Source organism: Vulpes vulpes, chromosome 6, assembly GCF_048418805.1.
Source record: "Vulpes vulpes isolate BD-2025 chromosome 6, VulVul3, whole genome shotgun sequence".
In the NCBI taxonomy this organism is placed as follows: domain Eukaryota; kingdom Metazoa; phylum Chordata; class Mammalia; order Carnivora; family Canidae; genus Vulpes; species Vulpes vulpes.
In genome coordinates, this window is record NC_132785.1 from 65,253,375 (window position 1) to 65,273,505 (window position 20,131).

General features: G+C 46.5%; 1 protein-coding gene and 1 long non-coding RNA gene across 3 annotated transcripts; one reads left to right on the forward strand and one right to left on the reverse strand.

Annotated features, from left to right (window-relative positions):
- Positions 1-6,722: 6,722 nt before the first annotated feature.
- On the reverse strand, positions 6,723-7,936 carry LOC140599338 (uncharacterized). The gene is made up of 3 exons (XR_012002097.1): positions 7,767-7,936; positions 7,098-7,218; positions 6,723-6,980 (listed from the first exon to the last, which is right to left on the reverse strand). It is a non-coding gene; the product is annotated as an uncharacterized lncRNA (long non-coding RNA).
- On the forward strand, positions 7,445-19,866 carry LOC112926525 (dehydrogenase/reductase SDR family member 4). Of its 2 annotated transcripts, XM_026007565.2 has the most exons (8): positions 7,445-7,711; positions 8,810-8,987; positions 14,603-14,704; positions 16,950-17,020; positions 17,117-17,168; positions 17,475-17,609; positions 17,811-17,866; positions 19,331-19,866. In XM_026007565.2, exons 1-8 carry the CDS (start codon positions 7,581-7,583, stop codon positions 19,443-19,445), a joined length of 840 nt encoding a protein of 279 aa, XP_025863350.1. In that variant the 5' UTR covers positions 7,445-7,580; the 3' UTR covers positions 19,446-19,866. The 2 variants fall into 2 exon arrangements, with proteins under 2 accessions (XP_025863350.1, XP_025863351.1); XM_026007566.2 differs by lacking the exons at positions 16,950-17,020; positions 17,475-17,609 and having other exon boundaries at positions 7,476-7,711; positions 19,331-19,831.
- Positions 19,867-20,131: the final 265 nt, after the last annotated feature.

Genomic DNA, 20,131 nt, shown 5'->3' on the forward strand with positions numbered 1-20,131 from the left:
TCGGCCCATGGCGTGATCCTGGGGTCCCGGGATCAAGTCCCACGTCAGGCTCCCTGCATGGAGCCTGCTTCTCCCTCTGCCTGTGTCTCTGCCTCCCTCTCTCTCTGTGTCTCTCATGAATAAATAAATAAATAAATAAATAAATAAATAAATAAATAAATAAAAATTTAAAAAATATATCAGATGCCCTAAGGATTTAAACAGACACATATTAAATATACTACATGAAAAATATTGAATAACTACATGAAAACATGAGTGAATTTTTTTATACTCCTGTAAGAAAGGCCTTTCTAAACATGACATAAAACTCAGAAGCCATAAGAGAAAAGACAAATACATTTGATTCCATAAAAATGTAAAACATATATATGACATCCAAAAGACAAATTCAAAAGTCAAACTGAGAAAAATATTTGCAACTCATGACAGTCCTTTCATAAAGAGTTTATAAGAATAAATAAGAAAACAGAGTAACAACCCAATAAAAGTGGACAAAGGATATGAATAAGCAGTTTATGAAACAAAACATAAATACCTGAAAATATGTGAAAATATATTCAATCATCTTAATAAAGAAATGTAAATTTTTTAAATGTTTTCACCCAGACTGGCAAAAATTAAGATGTTTGGTGAAACTGTGCTCCAGGAGGTTGTGAAGAGCTAGGCACCATCACAATAAATTGCCCTTTAGAAAGGTTCCCTGAGACCAGAGAAGGGCAAGCTTTTCTGGAGGGCAACTGACAATTTCTATCAAATGCCAAAGTACATACGTTTGGCTTAATGACTCAACTATTGACGTGGGTTTAGTACAGAGTCCTCCTAGCTATGTGGACCAAGATGCTATTGCAACATCATTTGTATTCGAGAAAAGGCAAAAACGACTAAAAACAAAGAGAACTGACAAATAATAATCCATCCAGATAATGAAAAAAGGAACAAGAATGAAGTAGATCTGTATGACCCCGCTAGTCAAAGATCTCTAAGATATACCAACAAGTTGAGGAGTGCACAGACACACACTGACACACATAAAAGAGTGCACATAAAAAATGAACACTGAATAGGGTCTTTGCTCTAGTTAACAGTATCGCGTCAATGTCAATGTCCCAATCTTGATATTGTATTACAGATGTCACCTCTATAAGGTGTCATCACTCGGGGAAGGTGAAGGTAGCATACACTGGGACTCTAGGTACTACTTTTGAGTCTATTAATTGCTTCAAAATAAAAAGATTTTTTTAAAAAACAAGGTGCAGAATGTGTGTATTGTATAATCCTTGGGTTTTTTAAGAAGTATCAAAAGATGAGAACAAACCCTTTGTCATTACATTCAAAATGAGTGGGTAGAGTCTATGCAACCAGAAGGACAAACACACCCATCCCCTTCACTCCCAAGGGTTTGCTTGCAGCAAAAGGATAATAAATTCTTAAATTCCCCCATTTCCTTTGCAGAGATTAAAAGAAGTGCAGTTTTGTTCAAGAATTTGATCTGGCCCAACAAAAGAGAAAACCCTCAGAAGTAGACTGCTCTGTCCTTTGGCAAGTCTTGTGACAGGCCTTATTCATTTCATACCATAGGCCTCTTACACTGTTCTGTAAAAGCAAGGCAAAGGAACTGAAGCTGCTTTGCATAAGAATGTCAAATGCTGTCTCCAGAGAGGGCAGGCTGGCACCTCTAGGGACATGGTTCTCTTTCTTACTGTAGCTTTGGATAGCATTCTCCCTAAGAATTGCTATTGGTTCTTAGAAGAGTGTGTGCGTGTGTGTGTGTGTGTGTGTGTGCATGTGTGTGTTCAGTTCCTCACAGGAAAATGGAATACCTTAGGAGAGACAAGGGGACTTTCATCTCATCCTCCAGTGAGATCTCAGGGAAAACACATGGAGCTCCAGAACTGGACTTGCACTATCGTGGTGGCCGAAGTCAGCCAAAACCCACCCTGCAATTTTCTACTAATGCCCCTCATCAAATAAGTCAAACTGGCAAGAATTAATCACTTCAGAAGACTTTTGCTTCAGAGTGCTCTGATGCTCTGATTCCAGGACAAGGACAGATCCTCTGGAAGACCAACTCCTACTGTCGCATTGGAAAGATTCTGAAGAAAATGTTAACTGTGTTTCAAGCAGCCTAAAGGCTATATACCTTTAACCAACTGACCTGTGTCCTCTAGCTGTTAGCTTGACTAATTATAGCTTCTTTGAGATTTCAACAGAACACTGACTCTGGGGAAATAAGGAACAAGATGTTCTAAGATCAAGCGTGACCATACTAGAAACTAGCCTTCCCTGATGCTAGCAAGTCTGCTTGAGATCATACCAAGAATAATTAACTGCTGTACTATTGTTTCCCTGCATGTGGACCCTCACCACTTACCAGTGCTTCCCCCTGAACAACCCCCTGCTTGGTCCAGGACTTTGGAGATGGTCTTTGGACACTAGTCCACCATCTTCCCAGGTTACCCGCTTCCTAAACAAAGCAACCTTTCCTTCCCAACCAACTCGTGTCTCTAGAGTATTGGCTCTCGAATGTCAAGCAGCCAAACTTGGATTTGGGTAATGAAAGAGACTGCCAGTGAGTCCTCAGCAAAGCAAATGCCTGATTGGAGTCAGGAGTCAGAAGAAGGGTGGAGTAGGAACAACGCCTGCAAAAAGAGAGGGAGGAAGCAGGACTAAAAAGGAGTTGTTGGACAAGGTCTGACAATAAGGCCAACCCAATAGGAAGCTCTAGAGCAAATATGGCCTATTAGAAGAGCCCTGTGTGAGGCAGAAATAGGATAGTCATTGTCTGCTGTCCTGCTGGGTCAATGGTTGGGGCCAGTCTGAGAAGGAGTTAATTGTCAGCTAAAGGCTAGCAGCTAATCAGGCTCCCAGCAGACAGCACAAGTCCTTTCTAGAAGGAGGATCTGAGCTGTTTCCTGCATCTCCATGTCTGCATCTTGCAAGGCCTGTCTCTGTGGGAGGAAAGGGGGAAACCACAATTTTGAAAACAGGGTATTTGTGCCTATAAGGGACCCAAGGAGAAGTCATAGTAGGCATCCCTTTGGGGGGATCTGTCCCTCTATATTGTAATTCACACTACCCACAATTCCTCAGTGAATTTCTTGGTGTGATGGAATCGTAAGGAATAAAGAATAAAGCAGCTGGGGAAGTGTGATCTTCCCCATCTTATCCCTGTCCCAAAGCTTGCATCTCAGCATCCACATGGAAACCACCAGAAACCTAGAATCCTGGAGTTCCTGGAAGCAACCAGCAGCAGAAAGCACTAAAGACCAAGACAGAGCCAACTGCTACCTGAAAATAGACTGGGGAACACCCCACCACCACCACTACCACCCGTTCCTAATCCTGGAAATGGAGAAAAAAGAAGCAATCATGGGCATGGGGAAAAGAGAAGCCAATGCCTGTCTTATAAGAACCTTTTAAGAACCCATAGCACAGAGTTCCTGAGAAGGACCTGTACAAAGACTAGATGCATGAAACTAAATGGTGTTCATGAACAGTTGCCTAAATACAGGGCAATCGGGGAAAAAATTGAAAAACCAGAAATTCAGTAAGCTATACAAGAGATATGAGATTCTACATAGGCCAGTATCTCACAAAATTAATAAGCCTTGCCATTTATATTTTTCTTTGTTTTGTTTTGTCTTATGTAAACTTGACACCCAACATAAGGCTTGAACTCACACCTGAGATCAAGAGTCACATGCTCAACTGACCGAGCCAGCCAGGCGCCCCAAGCAAGCCACTGCAACTGAATGAGCAAAGACCCAGCCAGTCTCTAGCACTGACAGATACATTCACTGCTTTAGTTTGGGGTTTTGTTTTGGGGGTGCCTTGGGGGGGGCTGCTTTCTTTTTAAGTAAATTAGTTGCCAACATTCAAAAATCAAAGAGTTCATATTAAAATTCAGATTTCTACCTTCTGTTTAAAAATTCCTAAGATCTGGCATCACAGGGCTGGCATCTTCAATGCCAAACTTGGGTGGAAGTGAGTACACATCAAGTGTGCGGGCTGCAGGTCAGCAGGACCCACCAACCTCTACGGGCTCCCAGCCATCAAGGCCACACAGTGTTGCCAACACACTGTGTTGAGCTTCAGCTATCAACCAAAGTGTAAACTTTTCTACATGCTATGTAGAAGAGGGTAGGACAACAGGTAAACTCACTTTAGAAAAACAAATCCATCAGAACTGGTCAAACCTTTTTTAAGGTAATTTGACCATAGACATTAATTGAAAACATTTGACCCACGTTACAAATGTTTTTGCACCAAACACAAAAAAAAATATATACACGCAAGCTTGTACACTGAAGCATTGTTTGAAATAACAAAACACTAGAAGTGACTTAAATGTTCATCAGTAGGAGACTGGCTAAATAAATTAGGGAATATCCACACAATGGATATACTGTACAGCTATTTTTAAAAGGGAGAGAACAAAGTAGATCTATTGTGTACCACTCAGAACATTCTCTAAGAATGTATTTTAAGAAATGAAAGAAATAAAAGGAAAAAGGGGATAAAGAAGAGCAAGCAGTTTGAAGGACAGTATATATAGTGTTCTTGCACTCATCTGAAACATTTTTAAGGGAAAAATGCATGCAATGCATAGGAAACTTCTAGAAGGATACACCAGACCAGGAACTCTACAGGGAGTAGGTAGAAACAGCATAGGGAAGAGTTACTTTTTCACTTTTCACCTGAAAACATTCTGTCTCTTTTTAAAATCATGAGCATGTGTTATTTTCATAATTTAAAGACTAGATATTTAATGATTAAAACAACAGTGCTGAAAGTAAAATTCCAATTCAGAGAAAATTAATTTCTATGAAAACCGTCATTCCCCAACAATGTCAGAAAAAGGAAGCATAGCTATTCAACATACACAGCAGGTCAGGCTGTCATGACTCACTCTGGTTTCACATCCGGGGATGAAAATGCCTACCTCACCAGATTAGAAACAGTCAATAAAATTTATAAAAAGCACCAACACTTGCCACACTCAGTGAGTGAGCATTCAGTAAAGTTTGTTGTTATCCCACAGCCCTCCCACGCCACCCAGTTCTGACTTGTGTCAATGACCATCTAGGATGATTACTGCAAAATGCAAGACTTAAATTCCATCCCAGGTGAATGTTAGCCCTCAAGGAAGATGGGAGTGTCTCCCCAACAATGAAGATCCTCAGGATCTGCAGATGGTACCACCTCCACATATACCGCAGCAATCCCATTGCCTATTACTGCTCCCCGTTTCAAAGAGACTCCTACACACCCAGGTATTTCCCCCAAAGATTTCCTACCCCTCCTACCATCTCCAACAAACCAGCTTGATGAAGAGTAGGAGCTAGAGGCTCCCATACGACTTGCCTTCCCTCTACACTTTTCTATCCACAGATCCCCCTCCCTAATGTCCCCTGTGCTCTCCCAAAAGAAATGGTCCTGGAGGCCAAATATCAACCTTGTCCATGTGATGTTCACCAAGCTCCCAGGCCAGAATTCTCTTTTTTCAGAACACTTGTCTTTGAGGTGTGGTCTCCCTCCTCTCCCCAGCCTCAGCCCCTGGATCTGGCTGCCTGCCTCTGCTCTAGATGAAGAGAGATCAGATCTGCTGTGAAGGCCTTTCCCTGTGAGCCGAAAGCCCTGAGAACCCCCACTCCAATCCTCCTACATACTCTCCCCAGGGCCCACAGGTGGAGAGCACTGGGAAGGGTTCCCACAGTGCATTAGCTCTGAATGCGGAGGGGAGGGGGAATGTCATGCTATCCAGCCTCTGTTATCAATAATTCATGAGGTTCAGACTGAGGGGCACCAGTCAGAGAGTCAGTTTTCCCTGGATATGGGGAAAACTAGACTCGGCTCTCTTATCTCATCAGGATGTGCTGAGTACCAAAGCTGAGGACCGCATCTGTAGCTCCTTGGTTGAGGAATATACTATAAATCCAGTGCATGCCTGATAGATCATTTGCTACCCATACATCCCTTTTGAACGTTGAAATCCCTTTTTAGCTGCTCTGCAGAACTACACGTATACTAAATGAATCTCTAGCAAGTATGAATTCTATTAAACAGCAATCCCCAGAACTGAATTTCATAGACTAGGACTCTCTCTCCTCTAATTGTAACGACTGATATAGAGTTGCCAGACTGGTGATTTTACCAACTAACAACACTTTTCTCAACGTACCCATCTGCTTTCATCATCTTATCTTAACAAAAAAGACTAACACTTACACACACACACACACACACACACACACACATACACAAAAGGAGCAAAACATATCCCCGGATAAAGAACTGTCAAGTTAAATAAGCTTAGCTTTACGAATCTCACTATATTGCCTTTCTCTCAGTTTGCCTTGAAGGAGTGCAAACTTTGCCATGGATCAGCACTACTTCTCAGTCTGGCGTTTGGAGGCCACTGTGTTCAACCAATCCAGATAGATACTTGGGGTCTTTTGGGGCCTTTCTACAGTGTCCCATATGCCCTCCAGATTTATTCATTCTCTCAGAAACCCAGAGGAGAGATCATTCCAGCCTGCTCAGCAGAAGTGTAGGGTGCAGTCTCAGATCCAGAATATATAGATTGAGAGGACTTTATCCATCATCTCCCCTAGCATCCTCTGTTTACAGATGAAGAGCCTAGCCTGTAGCAACAATAATAATAATAACTCTATGGTGGCAAAAATTACTACGTGTTTAGTAGTTTCCAGTTAATAAAATGCTTTTACCTTCAGTAAATATTTATTGAACTGGGACAAAGGCTAAGACCTGGGGACATGGTGATTATGGAGAATTGAGTACCCCTGGGTTTGTGTTTCCATCACTGGCTGGGAGACCCTCTCCCCTCTTGCTACCACTTAGGCTCTGGACAGTGGGGCAGTCCTCTTGGAGTAGAGGGTACCAGAAGTCTGATCCAATCAGGATCTTCTTCCCTCTGCACACTGGTTACCATAGTGATCAGAGTCTGCCCTCCGGGCCTATGAGGATGGAGGAGACCGGCAGCCAGTGTGAAGGGCAGTGCCAGACCTAGCCCGGCTGCTCCTCCCCATCACATCTGTCTCCCAGGCTCCTCCACCCTCACCTGAGACCCTCACCTGATGCCTCCGTAAGGACCACAGGCCTCACTTCCATTGGCAATCTCCAAACATTTGCTCCCTTGTGAGCTAGCTATCACAGACCCAGACTTTCTTGGAGGTGGAGGTCCATCTCGAAGTTCTGGGAAGGAAAAACAGCCAACTTTAAGGCTCTCCCGCCCCCCAAAAATAACAAGGTCAAGCGGCGGGACGTTGCCGAGGGCAGGGAAGTCTGTGGGTTCCCGCCAAGAGGCGGGCGGCAAAGGGACGGCCAGAGCGAAGCCGAGGACAGCAGGGTGCGGCGGCCGTGGGCCGGCAGGGGGCGCTCCGCAGCCACAGCCCGCTCCCGGGTGCCAGGGGCGCGGGGCGGAGCTCGGCGAGCCGGGCTGGGGGCGGGACGGAGGCGTGGCGCCGGGCGAGGAGCTCGGCCAGTTCCCGGTTCCTCTTCCTCGCTGTGGTCGCCCCGCCCGGGTGTCCCGGACTCCTGCACCGCGAGGCGGTGCCATGCAGAAGGCCGGGCTGTCGCTGGCCTGCGGCGCCCGGGCGTGGAGGGCTGTGCGGAAGGCCAGCTCCGGGATGGCGCGCCAGGACCCGCTCGCCAATAAGGTGGCCCTAGTAACGGCCTCCACCGACGGGTGAGTGCCGGGCCGGAGGCTCGGGGGCCCCAGCTATCTGCAAACAGGTACTAACCCCTTGACCTCTGCTTCCCGGCCTCCGACTTCACTCCCGGGCCAAGCCCGACCCCAGAAGGAAGGAGCCACACGGCCGGCCTGCAGCGCCTCCGAGCCCTCTTGCCTTGGTCTCCTGTCACGGCTGCCCCGGGTTCAACTGCGCCACTTCAGAGCAGCCTCCAGCAAGCCAGGCTCCCAGGGCTCCGGGCGGCCCCAGGCAAGCCCCAGGCAAGCCCCAGGCAAGCGGCCCCACCTAGAGTCTGGGAAGACCAAACACCAGAAATCCAAGAGCTCAGGATTCAAAAATCCCATTCCACGGCCTCCATTGACTGTGGAAATGTTCCAGCCACTGCATTTGGCGCCCCTTAACCTGGACAGGACACAAGACCCATGTGTCCAGGGTTTTTTTTTTTTAGCTCAGCACATTTTGCCCTTGCCCTGTTTCTCACCCACCGCTCTTGTCTATCCATTTCTCATCCCCACAGGACTTTGCTAGATGCCGGCACTACACAAATCTAAAATACAAATATATGCAAAATGCTAATGGCAAACACTTCCAGAGTGTGTAACCCTTACTCCCACAGGAGTAATGTAAAAAATTTACATTTTTTACTAGAGACCCACCCTTTCACATGCCCCCCCCCCAACATAATTAACAATATAATTTTGAACCAATGTAGAATAAGTAAGGGAGGTATCTGGGGCAAGGGCTCTTTCAAATGAGACCCTTCAATCATGGAAGTGGCTGTTGCTCATTTCTCTCCTCTCAGTCCCCATAGGGTATGGGGTGGATATGAGGAAGACCGGCAGTTCCAGTTCCTAGGAACCTAGCCCGAGGGTCAAAACCCTGGGGGGAAAATCAGTAAATGAGTGCTAAGAACATGTCAAGCCCGGCCATCTGTGCGGTAATGGCTGTGCCACTAGCCCGCTTTTACATGTAACGCAGACAGCACGTCCAACAGAGGCAGAGCTGGAATTCAAACCTGGGCATTCTGACTCCGGAGCCCACCTCTCAACCATTTCCCCTGTCCTGGCACTGACAGTTATTTCTCTCTGCTGCAGGATCGGCTTCGCTATCGCCCGGCGCCTGGCCCAGGACGGGGCGCACGTGGTGGTCAGTAGCCGGAAGCAGCACAACGTGGACCGGGCGGTGGCAGCGCTGCAGGGCGAGGGGCTGAGTGTGACGGGCACCGTGTGCCACGTGGGGAAGGCCGAGGACCGGGAGCGGCTGGTGGCCACGGTGAGCAACAAGGATATGGGCACAGAGCCCGGAGTGGCAGAAGGGAGCCAGCCTGAGCCTCCTTCCCTGCTTTCCTAGACATCACTGATGTGATCCAAGCCAGCAGTATTAACTAAGACATAACCGGTAGTTCTGCCTCCCCGCACTAATCCTCCAGCACGTTTTTATTGTGTTCCTTTCTGTTATGTCTCTGAGAATCATCCCATCCCAGTCAGAAAATCAAAAACCACTCTAATGCTTCAACCCTGCATCATCCCTTCGGTCACCCAGAAAAACAGCTGGCCCTGGTTCTCCAGTAGTTTCCAATCTTTTTTTTTTTTTTAAGATTTTATTTATTTATTTATTTATTTAAGAGAAAGAGAGAGAAAGAGCATGAGCAGGGAGAGGGGCAGAGGGAAAGGAAGAAGCAGACTCCCCACTGAGCAGGGAGCCTGATGCTGGATTCCATCCTAGGACCCTGGGATCATGAACTGAGCTGAAGGCAGACGCTTAACTGACTGAGCCACCCAGGCATCCCTAATAGTTTCCAAACTAATTGGGCAGATGAGAAGGGTAAATGCAATTGCAAAATAGATGTTCCCAACTACAGGCTACTAATCAATTCCCTGTTCTTTAGGTTATAGAGTTGAGTCCCTGGGAACCTCCAGGAGGCAGCCCGCCATGTTTCAACCACCTACTGTGTGCCATCCACTTTGTTCAGAGCCTTCATGGGTTATCTCTAAACCTGACAACGACCCAAGCAAGGCAAGGACTATTCTCCTGGTTTCGGAACATTTGGAACATTCTGCTCCGAAAGCTGGAGTAGCATCCCAAGGTCCCTCAGCCAGTTAGAAAGAGCTGTAAGGCAAACCAGACCTGCTGAGCTGACTACAGATCACCAGGCATTTCTCCATTAGCATCAGGTCAGGTCGTTGGTGCCCACTTGGATGTAAGTCTCAAAGAAAGTGTCTAAGCCAGTGTCAGAGTTGGTACTTGGCACCAGCCTTCCAGCTACACAAGAAAATACAACTATCTGGCAAAGGAGGCTGCTCTTCTCTCAGGCTCAGAGCACACACATTATGCCCTGGAGTAGAAGGGAGAATCTACCCTGGGTAGAAAGTACAGGATGGTGCTAACAGATTGAAAGGGTGACAGAAATAATTTGGTAATCGTCATAGAAGAGGGGTACCCTAAACAATGGTAAACAGTGGTAGGATAGACAGGATAGAATCATTATGTTTTAAGGAACCATTTGGCAGACGCTTTAATGTGCATTGGAGAGAGCCAAATGTGTGTCGGAGAAAGTTACCTTGGAGCACCTGGGTGGCTCAGGTCATGGTCTCTGGGTCCTGAGATCAAGGGCTCCATGCTGAGCATGGAGTCTGCTTAAGATTCTCTCTCTCCCTGGGATCCCTGGGTGGCGCAGCAGTTTGGCGCCTGCCTTTGACCCAGCGCGCGATCCTGGAGACCCAGGATCGAATCCCACGTCGGGCTCCCAGTGCATGGAGCCTGCTTGTGTCTCTGCCTCTCTCTCTCTCTCTGTGTGACTATCATAAATAAAAAAAAAAAGATTCTCTCTCTCCCTCTCCCTCTGCCCCTCCCCACCCCCTCTAAAAATAAATAAATACACCTTTAAGAAAAAAAAAGAAGAAAGGAAGTCACCTAGTCTGGCATAGGTGGCTGGACAGAGCCTGAGATCGGGACCTTGCTCCTAAGGGTGAAGAGAACCATCTGGGAGATCCAACTGGGATCAGCCAGTTTGCTGACTAGCCATATGAAATGTGCTTAGCAACTTAAGGTCGAAATCCCACCAGGGAAACCACCTCTCACCCCGCCAGGTCCACTTAACCTGTCCTACAGCCCTGGCTCAGAGGTAGGGGCTTGAGCTAGACCTCCGGGAGCAGGGGAGACTGGACAGATAGAGGAGGAACAGGGCTCCTGATGATCTTGCAAAATAAGCAGCCAGCCAAGGAGGGACTGAAGGGAACAGGGGAGCCCTGTGAATCCACAGCAAAGAACACAGGCTCTGGAGTGCTGGTGGGAAATTAAGGGACAAGGGTCTCCATAGCCTCCTAAAGGAGTTCAGATGTTCTTGGAGGAAATAAGCCATGTGAGGTTTCGAGCAAGATTTGAAAAGGATAATCTGGCACTAGTAAGAAGACATATTAGAGTAGAAAAGACTCCGAGACAAGAATGTTAGCAAGGAAGCTGTTTCTGTCATTCAGGTCTAGAGCAGCAGCAGTGGGACCAGAATGGATACACCCAAGAGACATTTAGTGGGAGCCAAGTGAGATTTTCTTTTTTCTTCCTAACCCACTGTCGAGAAATGGGAAATAGGAGGGATGAGACAAAAATAACTCTCAGGTCATTTGGATGGCCAGTGTCAGGGTGGAGAATGCCAGGAGAGGATACTTATTAGCTATTGGAGATGGGTTCTGCGTGTTGCCAGCTGCTACCTTGCAATGGGGAAGGCCGCTCCTTAAGAATCGTTACTATCCGGGGCACCGGGGCAGCTCAGTCGGTTAAGCAGCTCACTCTCGATTTCAGCCCAGGTCACCGTCTCAGGGTCATGATATTGAGCCCCACGTGGGACTCTGAGCTCAGCGGGGAGTCTTCTTGAGATTGTCTGTCTCCGTCTGCACCCCCCTGCCCTGCCCCCACTGAAGCGCTTGCTTTCTCTCTCTTTCAAAAAATAAGTAAATAAAAAGACTGGTTACTATCCACTGGCTTCCAAATCTGCACTGCAAAGTTTCTCAAATGTGTGGGGAACAGAATCCAGATCAGCCACTTCTCCACTTGACTATACTTTTTCTAAAAAATATACCTATCAGAACACAGAACACTCAACTCCTAACCACTTCAGTGTAGTGATCACACAATTTAGAGTAGGCTTAGGAGACACCTGGGTGGTCATTGTGCCTTTCTCATGAGTCTTCTATGGGTCTTTCTCTCTGTTCAATCAAAACCTAGACCTTTCCCCTCTCCAAGCTGCTGGGTCCCCTGCCCCCAACCACACACTGGCAGAGTACAGCACACACCCCTTTCTAGCTGATTCTACACTTTGCTCATCACAAGTCCATAGCCAAGACTTACATAGAGCCAAGACAGGTGACCGGAGCTTTGTGCCGAGACACCAAAACTTATACACCAGACAGTATCTTGATACTGGTTTCAAAAGCTTATGTGACTTTAAATTTTATTAAATTTACATGTTGACAGCCCAAGCATTCCTTCCGCGGTGTGGAAGCAACTGAGCTTAGCACCTGGTTAGCAAGAATAATTAGTTAAAACGGGAGCCAGCAGATGGTACACATTGTTAATAACACCCCTCTGTGTGCCAAATCATGAAGCACAAAGTTGATTGAGGGCCCATTTAGTGCTGCTCGCCCAAGGCATCAGAGTCGCCTGTTCTGGGCAAATGCATAGTCTGGTTTTAGAGCCACATATCATTGGCAGATTCTGGTTGGCCACTCGTTACTCTGGCACATGCCTTCACTGCCTACTTTCAGTTTATTAGCGAGGTGAGATGTTGCCGTATCTTGGCTTCCCCAGTTTAAATCTCGGTTTCTGCCTTGAATCTTCCCCACCTCCATGCCAGTAAAGGGGGGAGGGAAAAGAGAAATGACATAACTGAGTGGGAAACTGCTTTAAGCCCAGGCTGGTGGTGTCTTCCCCACTGTGGCTCCTGGGTAGCCACTTTCATAGTGACCCCAGCTCACTTTCAGAGGGCTCTTAAGAATTACCTCTGTGGTAGACAGGAAACCATGCTCAGATCTGTTGCCACTAACTAGGTTGTGCTCTAAGCAGATCACTTGGCCTTTCCCAAAGACCCAGTGAGCAGGCCTCCTGTTCCTTAGCCAACCCTCATATGTCATTACTGAGAAATTCACTTCCCTGGACCTCAGTTTCTTCACCTGCATTGGGCTGAGTGATCTAAAGGCCCCTCCCAGTGGTGATGTCCTGTCAGTCCATTTAAAACAGTGTCTCCGGATGCCTGGGTGTTCAGCAGCTGAGAGTCTGCCTTCGGCTCAGAGCATGACCCCAGAGTCTCAGGATCAAGTCCCACATCCGGCTCCCCACAGGGAGCCTGCTTCTCCCTCTGCCTGTGTCTCTGCCTCTCTCTCTGTGTCGCTCATGAATAAATAAATAAAAATCTTAAAAAAAAAAAAAAAAACCGTTTCTCAAAGGGCACCTGGGTGGCTAAATGGTTGAGTGTCTGCCTTTGGCTCAGGTTGTGATCCCAGAGTCCTGGGATCAAGTCTTGCATCAGGCTCCCCATGAAGAGCCTGCTTCTTCTCCCTCTACCTCTCTCTGTGTCCCTTATGAATAAATAAATAAAATCTTTTTTATAAATAAATAAATAAATAAATAAATAAATAAATAAATAAATAAAACAGTTTCTCAGGACACCTGGGTGGCTCAGTGGTTGAGCGGCTGATCCCGGAGTCCTAGGATGGAGTCCCACATCTGGCTCCCCACAGGGAGCCTGCTTCTCCCTCTGCCTATGTCTCTGCCTCTCTCTCTCTCTCTCTCTGTGTGTGTCTCTCATGAATAAATAAATAAAAATCTTTTAAAAAATAATAAAAAATATTAGCTGAGGGGCACCTGGGTGGCTAAATGGTTGAGTGTTTGCCTTCGGCTTAGGTCATGATCTCGGGGTCCTGGGACTGAGCTCATGTCAGGCTCCAGGCTCAGTGGGGAGTCTGCTTCTCCCTCTCCCTCTGCCCCTCCCCCACACTCATGCTCACACTCTCTCTCTCCCAAATAAATAAATAAAATCTTTACCCCCCTCAAAATAAATATATAAATAAAACATTTTCTCCATTCAGGTAGGTGTGGACAGATTGAGTTTGTGATCATGGTAACTCAGTCAAGGAGAACTGGACAGTAGGCATTTGAATAAATGGGACTGGGACTTGGTGCGAAAAGTAAAGAAGTCTAGAAGTGGGTTTTTTTTTAATTTATTTTTTATTGGTGTTCAATTTGCCAACATATAGAATAACACCCAGTGCTCATCCCATCAAGTGCCCCTCTCAGTGCCCATCGCCCAGTCACCCCCACCCCCTGCCCACCTCCCTTTCTACCACCCCTAGTTCATTTCCCAAAGTTAGGAGTCTCTCATGTTCTGTCTCCCTTTCTGATATTTCCCACTCATTTTTTTTCTTTCCCCTTTATTCCCTTTCACTATTTTTTATATTCCCCAAATGAATGAGACCATACAATGTTTGTCCTTCTCCAATTGACTTATTTCACTCAGCATAATACCCTCCAGTTCCATACACGTCGAAGCAAATGGTGGGTATTTGTTGTTTCTAATGGCTGAGTAATATTCCAAAGAAGTGGGTTTTGAGGTGGGACCTGAAGCCATGAGAATAGAGGAGCTCCCCAAAGGGAAAGAGTAAAAGGTCAGCAAGAACCCTGGAAGTGGGGGCAGGAAGAAAAGACCACAAAAGAAACTAGACCCAAAATGTTTAGCAGTAGAACTTAAGGAAGCTGGGGAGGGAAATGTTTCAAGAAAAAGAGATGTCATTTTGACATCAATTTGTTCCTAAGAAGAAAATCTTTATCCACATTGATAAATGCACCTCCCTCACTGACCTGCCGTCCTAATTCAGACCTTATGCCTCTCTCTCCAGGCTGTGAACCTTCACGGGGGCATTGACATCCTGATCTCCAATGCTGCAGTCAACCCTTTCTTTGGAAACCTAATGGATGTCACTGAGGAGATGTGGGACAAGGTGAGAGGCGATTAAAGGAGCAGGAGAAAGGCCTCAGCAAACAGCCAGAACAAACTCAGGCTGCTTTTAGAATGCATTTGTCAAGTGCCTCTGTACATATGAGGAATCTTTGTAATTTGCCCACACCTGGAGTGCACCTGGTGAAGGGCAGTGGGAAGTGGCTTCCTCTATCCTTGCCCCTCTTTCATTTCTGCTTCTCCCCAGTTTGGCTCTTCCCTTTGCTCCTTGCTAGCCTTCTTCTGTTTCACTCCCCATCTCTCTCCCTGCACCTGCTCATCCAGGCTCTTCTTCCTGGTGTTTTTCCAGCAGAGACATGGCAGCTCGATGCCAATAGCTAATACACTTAAGCCTACACACACACACACACCCTCCCCACCCCCTTTTCAGCTGCCAAAAAAGAACGATTTCTCATTAGCTGGAAAACTTTAATAGCTGCTAGTCAAGTGAAATGACCTGTTACCACTTTATAACATATAATGTTTGAAAAAGACCCATGCTCTTTCCTTCTTAACTGCGATGTCAAGAGAATCTGAGATCCAGATGTCTAAATTCAAGTGTGGAATATAGGTTTTTATGTGAGCACACATAATTATATTTGTGATGTATTTCACATACCTATAGCTTTTAATTATGAAGCCTTAATTAAAATATTTGTCTTTCTTTACTAAGGTTAATATTCACACATATTTGGAAATGCTGAATTTTTTATGATCTCCCCTGGTTTGGCTTTTCATTCTGATGTCATCAATAACTTCTCAACACTGAAGTTTAAGGATACTAAAATATTATAGTTTGTTTATCAGTGTTTCGCAGACATAAAGACCAAAGTGCCAAATGCACTTCAGTGAGTCAGTTCCTGATTGATATTCTTTAAAGAAACATCTTTCATGAGCAGTCTGAATAAAGACCACATGAAAATCAGTTTTAAACTAAGTAATTTTTCTTTTTAATTTGCATTTTTTAAAATGTCACAGTACATCAAATATAAATTCAGTGGTTGATCCTTGATTAAACCCTGGATTTTAAAAATAAGGACATTTGGGGATCCCTGGGTGGCGCAGCGGTTTGGCGCCTGCCTTTGGCCCAGGGCGCGATCCTGGAGACCCGGGATCGAGTCCCACGTCGGGCTTCCGGTGCATGGAGCCTGCTTCTCCCTCTGCCTGTGTCTCTGCCTCTCTCTCTCTCAATCTCTCTGTGACTATCATAAATAAATAAAAATTTAAAAAAAAAAAAATTAAAAAAAAAAAAAAATAAGGACATTTGAGGAGACAATTGGGGAGATTTTGTTATGGACAGCGTATTTGGCAAAATCATTATTACTAATGTTGAATGTCTTGGTGTGATACTGGTTGGTGCTGTGTAAGAATGTCCTTATTCTTTGGAAAAAATGCTAAAGTTGTACTGATAGAGCATTGTGATGACTGCAACTTATCTTCAATGGTTCAAGAAAAAATTATGCAGCTACAGAGGTAGGACACATGGGGCAAAATGTGAACAATTGATGAATCTAGGTAAACGATATCTAGAGATTCATTGTACTTCTATTTCAACTTTTCTGTAAGATTAAAAATTTCAAAATAATAAGTCCATGGAGGGCATGGGAGGGGAATATCCCAGCAGTACCTAGAACAATGTAAATGAGGATTGTGCATTTGTTTTAAATTATGGATGTGGGGTTTGACTGTAGACTATGTTTCAGCTCCCCCAAAAGTACCCCCTCAGGATCCCACTTTCCAGTAAATGTCCATCCAGACAGTCCATCCTGGAGGGCCAAAAGCATCTGACTCCTTAAGCTTAGAAGCCAGAGAAATGCTGGAACCACCCCAAGTGCCCGAGGTCAGGCCACATTTTCCCTGAGCAGCACAGCCCACTCTGGGGGATGTCCAGGAGGCCAGCCCAACTCCAGGTTCTCCCTAGTCAGAAGAAACACAGAAAATCCAGCTCAAATCCAAAGTATTCCAGCTAATATAGGCCAAATCATGCTCGGTTGGTTAGGAAACAGGATAGACCAGGTTCCTTTGTTTCCCATAGGAACCTAATATGTCATTCTCTAGCTGGATAAGCCTCTGAAAGGGGCTTCTCCCTGGCCTTGGCTCCTGCGCTTGCAGGCTCCAGGTAAACCATCTTTGAGATCTGCACCAGGACCCAACAAACATCTCAGGAAATCCGCCCTGGGAGTCCTCATCGCCCTGCCTTCTCCAGCTCTTACCTCATGCTCTTTCTCCTTCTTCTCTCTTGGTTTCAGATCCTGGACATTAACGTGAAGGCCACAGCCCTCATAACCAAGGCAGTGGTGCCAGAGATGGAGAAACGAGGGTACAGACACTAAGAGGGAGCCTGGGTACGATAGACCTCATGTGGGCTGAGGGCCAGGATCCCATTGGGAAGAGGATCATTCTTTTCTTTTTCCAGAGGTGGCTCAGTGGTGATTGTGGCCTCCATAGGAGCCTACTTTCCGTTTCCTGTAAGATCCCCCTTCTTTACCACTTCCATTCCCACCCGCACCCCCGATCCTACATTTTTCCACTCTCCCACTCACCCTGAGAAGTATATGTCCCCTTTTAGAATCACACCACCAAGCCCATTCCGACAAAATAGACACCTTGCCTCTACAACCCGTAACCTAGGGGTGATTTCCCACAAGACAGTTTTCTAGCTAGGACCCTCCCTTTAGGAGACTCCTCTATTATCTACTGCCCTTTATGCCTTACAGTAAGAACCAAGAATGAACTGGAAACAAAGACGCTGACCCGCTGTCTCCTTTCCCCAGGGCCTGGGCCCCTACAATGTTAGTAAAACAGCGTTGCTGGGCCTCACCAAGAACCTGGCCAGAGAGCTCGACCAAAGGAACATTAGAGTGAACTGCCTGGCACCAGGACTCATTAAGACTAGCTTCAGCAAAGTGGTGAGGACTGCCAGGACCCTAGAGGGGTATCTTCCCAGATGATGAACCCCAGTATCTTCCACCCCCACCACCCTGGGCTTTTGGACAACCTCCCCCCTTCCAGCCACCTGTCCAGAGCAGACCCCACATGCACCTTTCTCCCTCCCTCTCTGTCTCTGTCTCCTCTTCTGCCACATAAAAAGATGTCCCTTTTTCCCACAGCTTTGGATGGACAAGGCAAGGGAGGAGAGCATAAAAAACGTCATGCAGATAAGAAGGTAAGGCTGTCACAGGGGAGGGTTGAGAAGGACCAGGACGAAAGGTCCCGTCCCTCACACAGCCCACAGCTTGCTGTCACTTGGTCCCACAGCCAACACGAGCTCTCCTCTGCTGCAAACACAGACCTCATAAGTCCATGAGCACTGCATCACTACAGTGGCGCGTGCTAGAGGTCCTCTCCCACTGCAGAAACCAAATACAGAAGCTCTGGGTTTCAGCAGAGCGCTGCTCTGGGAGAAGCCCTGACTTCTCTCTCCACCTGGGTGTGGCCTCCATCTCTGGGCAACCCTAGCGCCCAGGGACCAAGACCAAAACCAGAACCATTTTTTTTTTTTTTTTTTAGTTCCCTTTGAATAAAAGGCCATGTTTGTAAAGCTCAAATTGATGATCCTCCAATCCAGATAAAAGGACTGAAGAGCTTCACGGCATCCCAAAACTCCCCTTGCTAAGAAAACTCACCTCTTCCCCACAGGGCTAGCCAAACGGTTCAGGCCCCTTTGTCTGGCTCCTCTTCCTCTATCTTCCCTGCCTCCAGCTCTTGGCTACCCTGTCTTGTCCCTTCAAGTACACATTCCAGCAATGCCCAGTCTTTACTGGTCCAAACATCCCAGACCCCCTCAGGTGCGCCCAAAGCTTTTCTGATGTCGGGCATGAGCCGCACACCTAGTTCACAACTCGCTGACATGTCAAAGTACCATCATCCTGGAGCCCCAGTGAATGTCTACACCCTTGGTCTTAGATGTGCATTAGAATCATCTAGGCACTTGTAAAACGACATATGCTCAGGCTCTACTCCCAGAGTTTCTTTTTCAATTGGTCCAGGGTAGGACCTAAGCATCTCTTTTCACTGCACGTTACAATGTGCAGCTAGGATGGAGAACCGCACTAATCCAGCCTTCTAGGTTTGAAGTGACCATTCTGCCCACCTCTAGACCATTCTACAGCAGTTAGGTTACAGTGTTCCCTAACTATGCAATCACTGATACAAGCACTGAGAATTAGCACATTCTCCCAAAATGAACCTGACTTTAAGGGACAAAAATAGATTCCTGAAAAAGTTGTCTGTGAATTGAAGCCACACAAATGCAACCGTTTTAAACAAACCATTTACTGTCTCACAGACTCCCAGACACTGGAACAGTATACACACACGTGAAACAAATAAAATCGCTGCTCACCAGTTTATCTGTATGACGTCAGATTTTGCTGTCCTGAGTTCTTAAAAACCAAAGTATCTCTGTATTATTGAATATAATGTGTGGTGGGTTTTGCAGGGTACAGTATTTATACAGTATTTATTACGACAGCTCATCATCATGCCAATCCTATTTGATTGACAGGAAGCTTGTACACTGGTCCTGATAAATCACCTGATACTTCTTGATTAAGCAAATTCATTCCCTGTGGGCCAGATCAGGGGTTGTTTGATTTTTACTACCTTTCTTGTTGCCCCTATTCTCCAGGATGGGCAAGCCAGAGGACTGTGCAGGCATCGTGTCATTCCTGTGCTCTGAAGATGCCAGCTACATCACTGGGGAGACAGTGGTAGTGGGTGGAGGGACACCATCCCGCCTCTGAGGACCTGGAGAGACCTCACCAGGGCAGAGATTGGGCTCCACACCTGAGTCCTGTTCTAGTATTCATCGACTTGCCTTTCCCACCTCTGCCTAATATATTGCTCACCTTACACCCCACCCCACCCCCCAAATCAGTTCTGCTCTGTGAAAAGATCCAGCCTTCCCTGTGGTCAAAGTATCCTCTTGTGAGGATTCCCTCTGTTGCTGTACCCTTGGATACAAACTTCCCCTGAGAGTATAGGGCAGGCCTGCTGAGAAAGCTATGTCTACCTTGGCAAAAACCAACCAGTATCTTTTTCCCTTGCATGGGGGAACTTGAGGGAGATGGGACTGAAGGAACCCAGGTGGGAAGAGCAGGGTGGAAAATCAACAACCTGCAAAGGGAGATGCAAATAAAATGCAGATGATTGTGTTGCTTTGAATCGGTGTGTTCATTTTTCATAGGAGTGGTAGCCAAGCAGAGATCCTTGGTGGACTACATCTCTGCATTTCCCCCTAATCCTCCTCCCTGTCTCCAGGACCTCAGCTTGATGCTCAGGGGCGGATACGTCTGCAGAACTGCCAGCTGAGAGGAGGTGGCTCGGGAACTCCCAGAGTGATGACTCTCGGCCTCACACCTATGGGGATGGTGCCAAGGGCACTGCAGGAATCCCCACAGCTGGGCAAGTGGGAGGGAGGATGAACATC

What these genes read in the sequence shown, in the direction of transcription:
- LOC112926525 (XM_026007565.2), top strand. Translation starts at nt 7,581, where the DNA reads ATGCAGAAGGCCGGGCTGTCGCTGGCCTGCGGCGCCCGGGCGTGGAGG. An exon ending in GGGAGCGGCTGGTGGCCACG is followed by an intron (nt 8,988 to 14,602) that starts GTGAGCAACAAG and finishes CTCTCTCTCCAG; the next exon opens with GCTGTGAACCTTCACGGGGG. An exon ending in AACGTCATGCAGATAAGAAG is followed by an intron (nt 17,867 to 19,330) that starts GTAAGGCTGTCA and finishes CCTATTCTCCAG; the next exon opens with GATGGGCAAGCCAGAGGACT.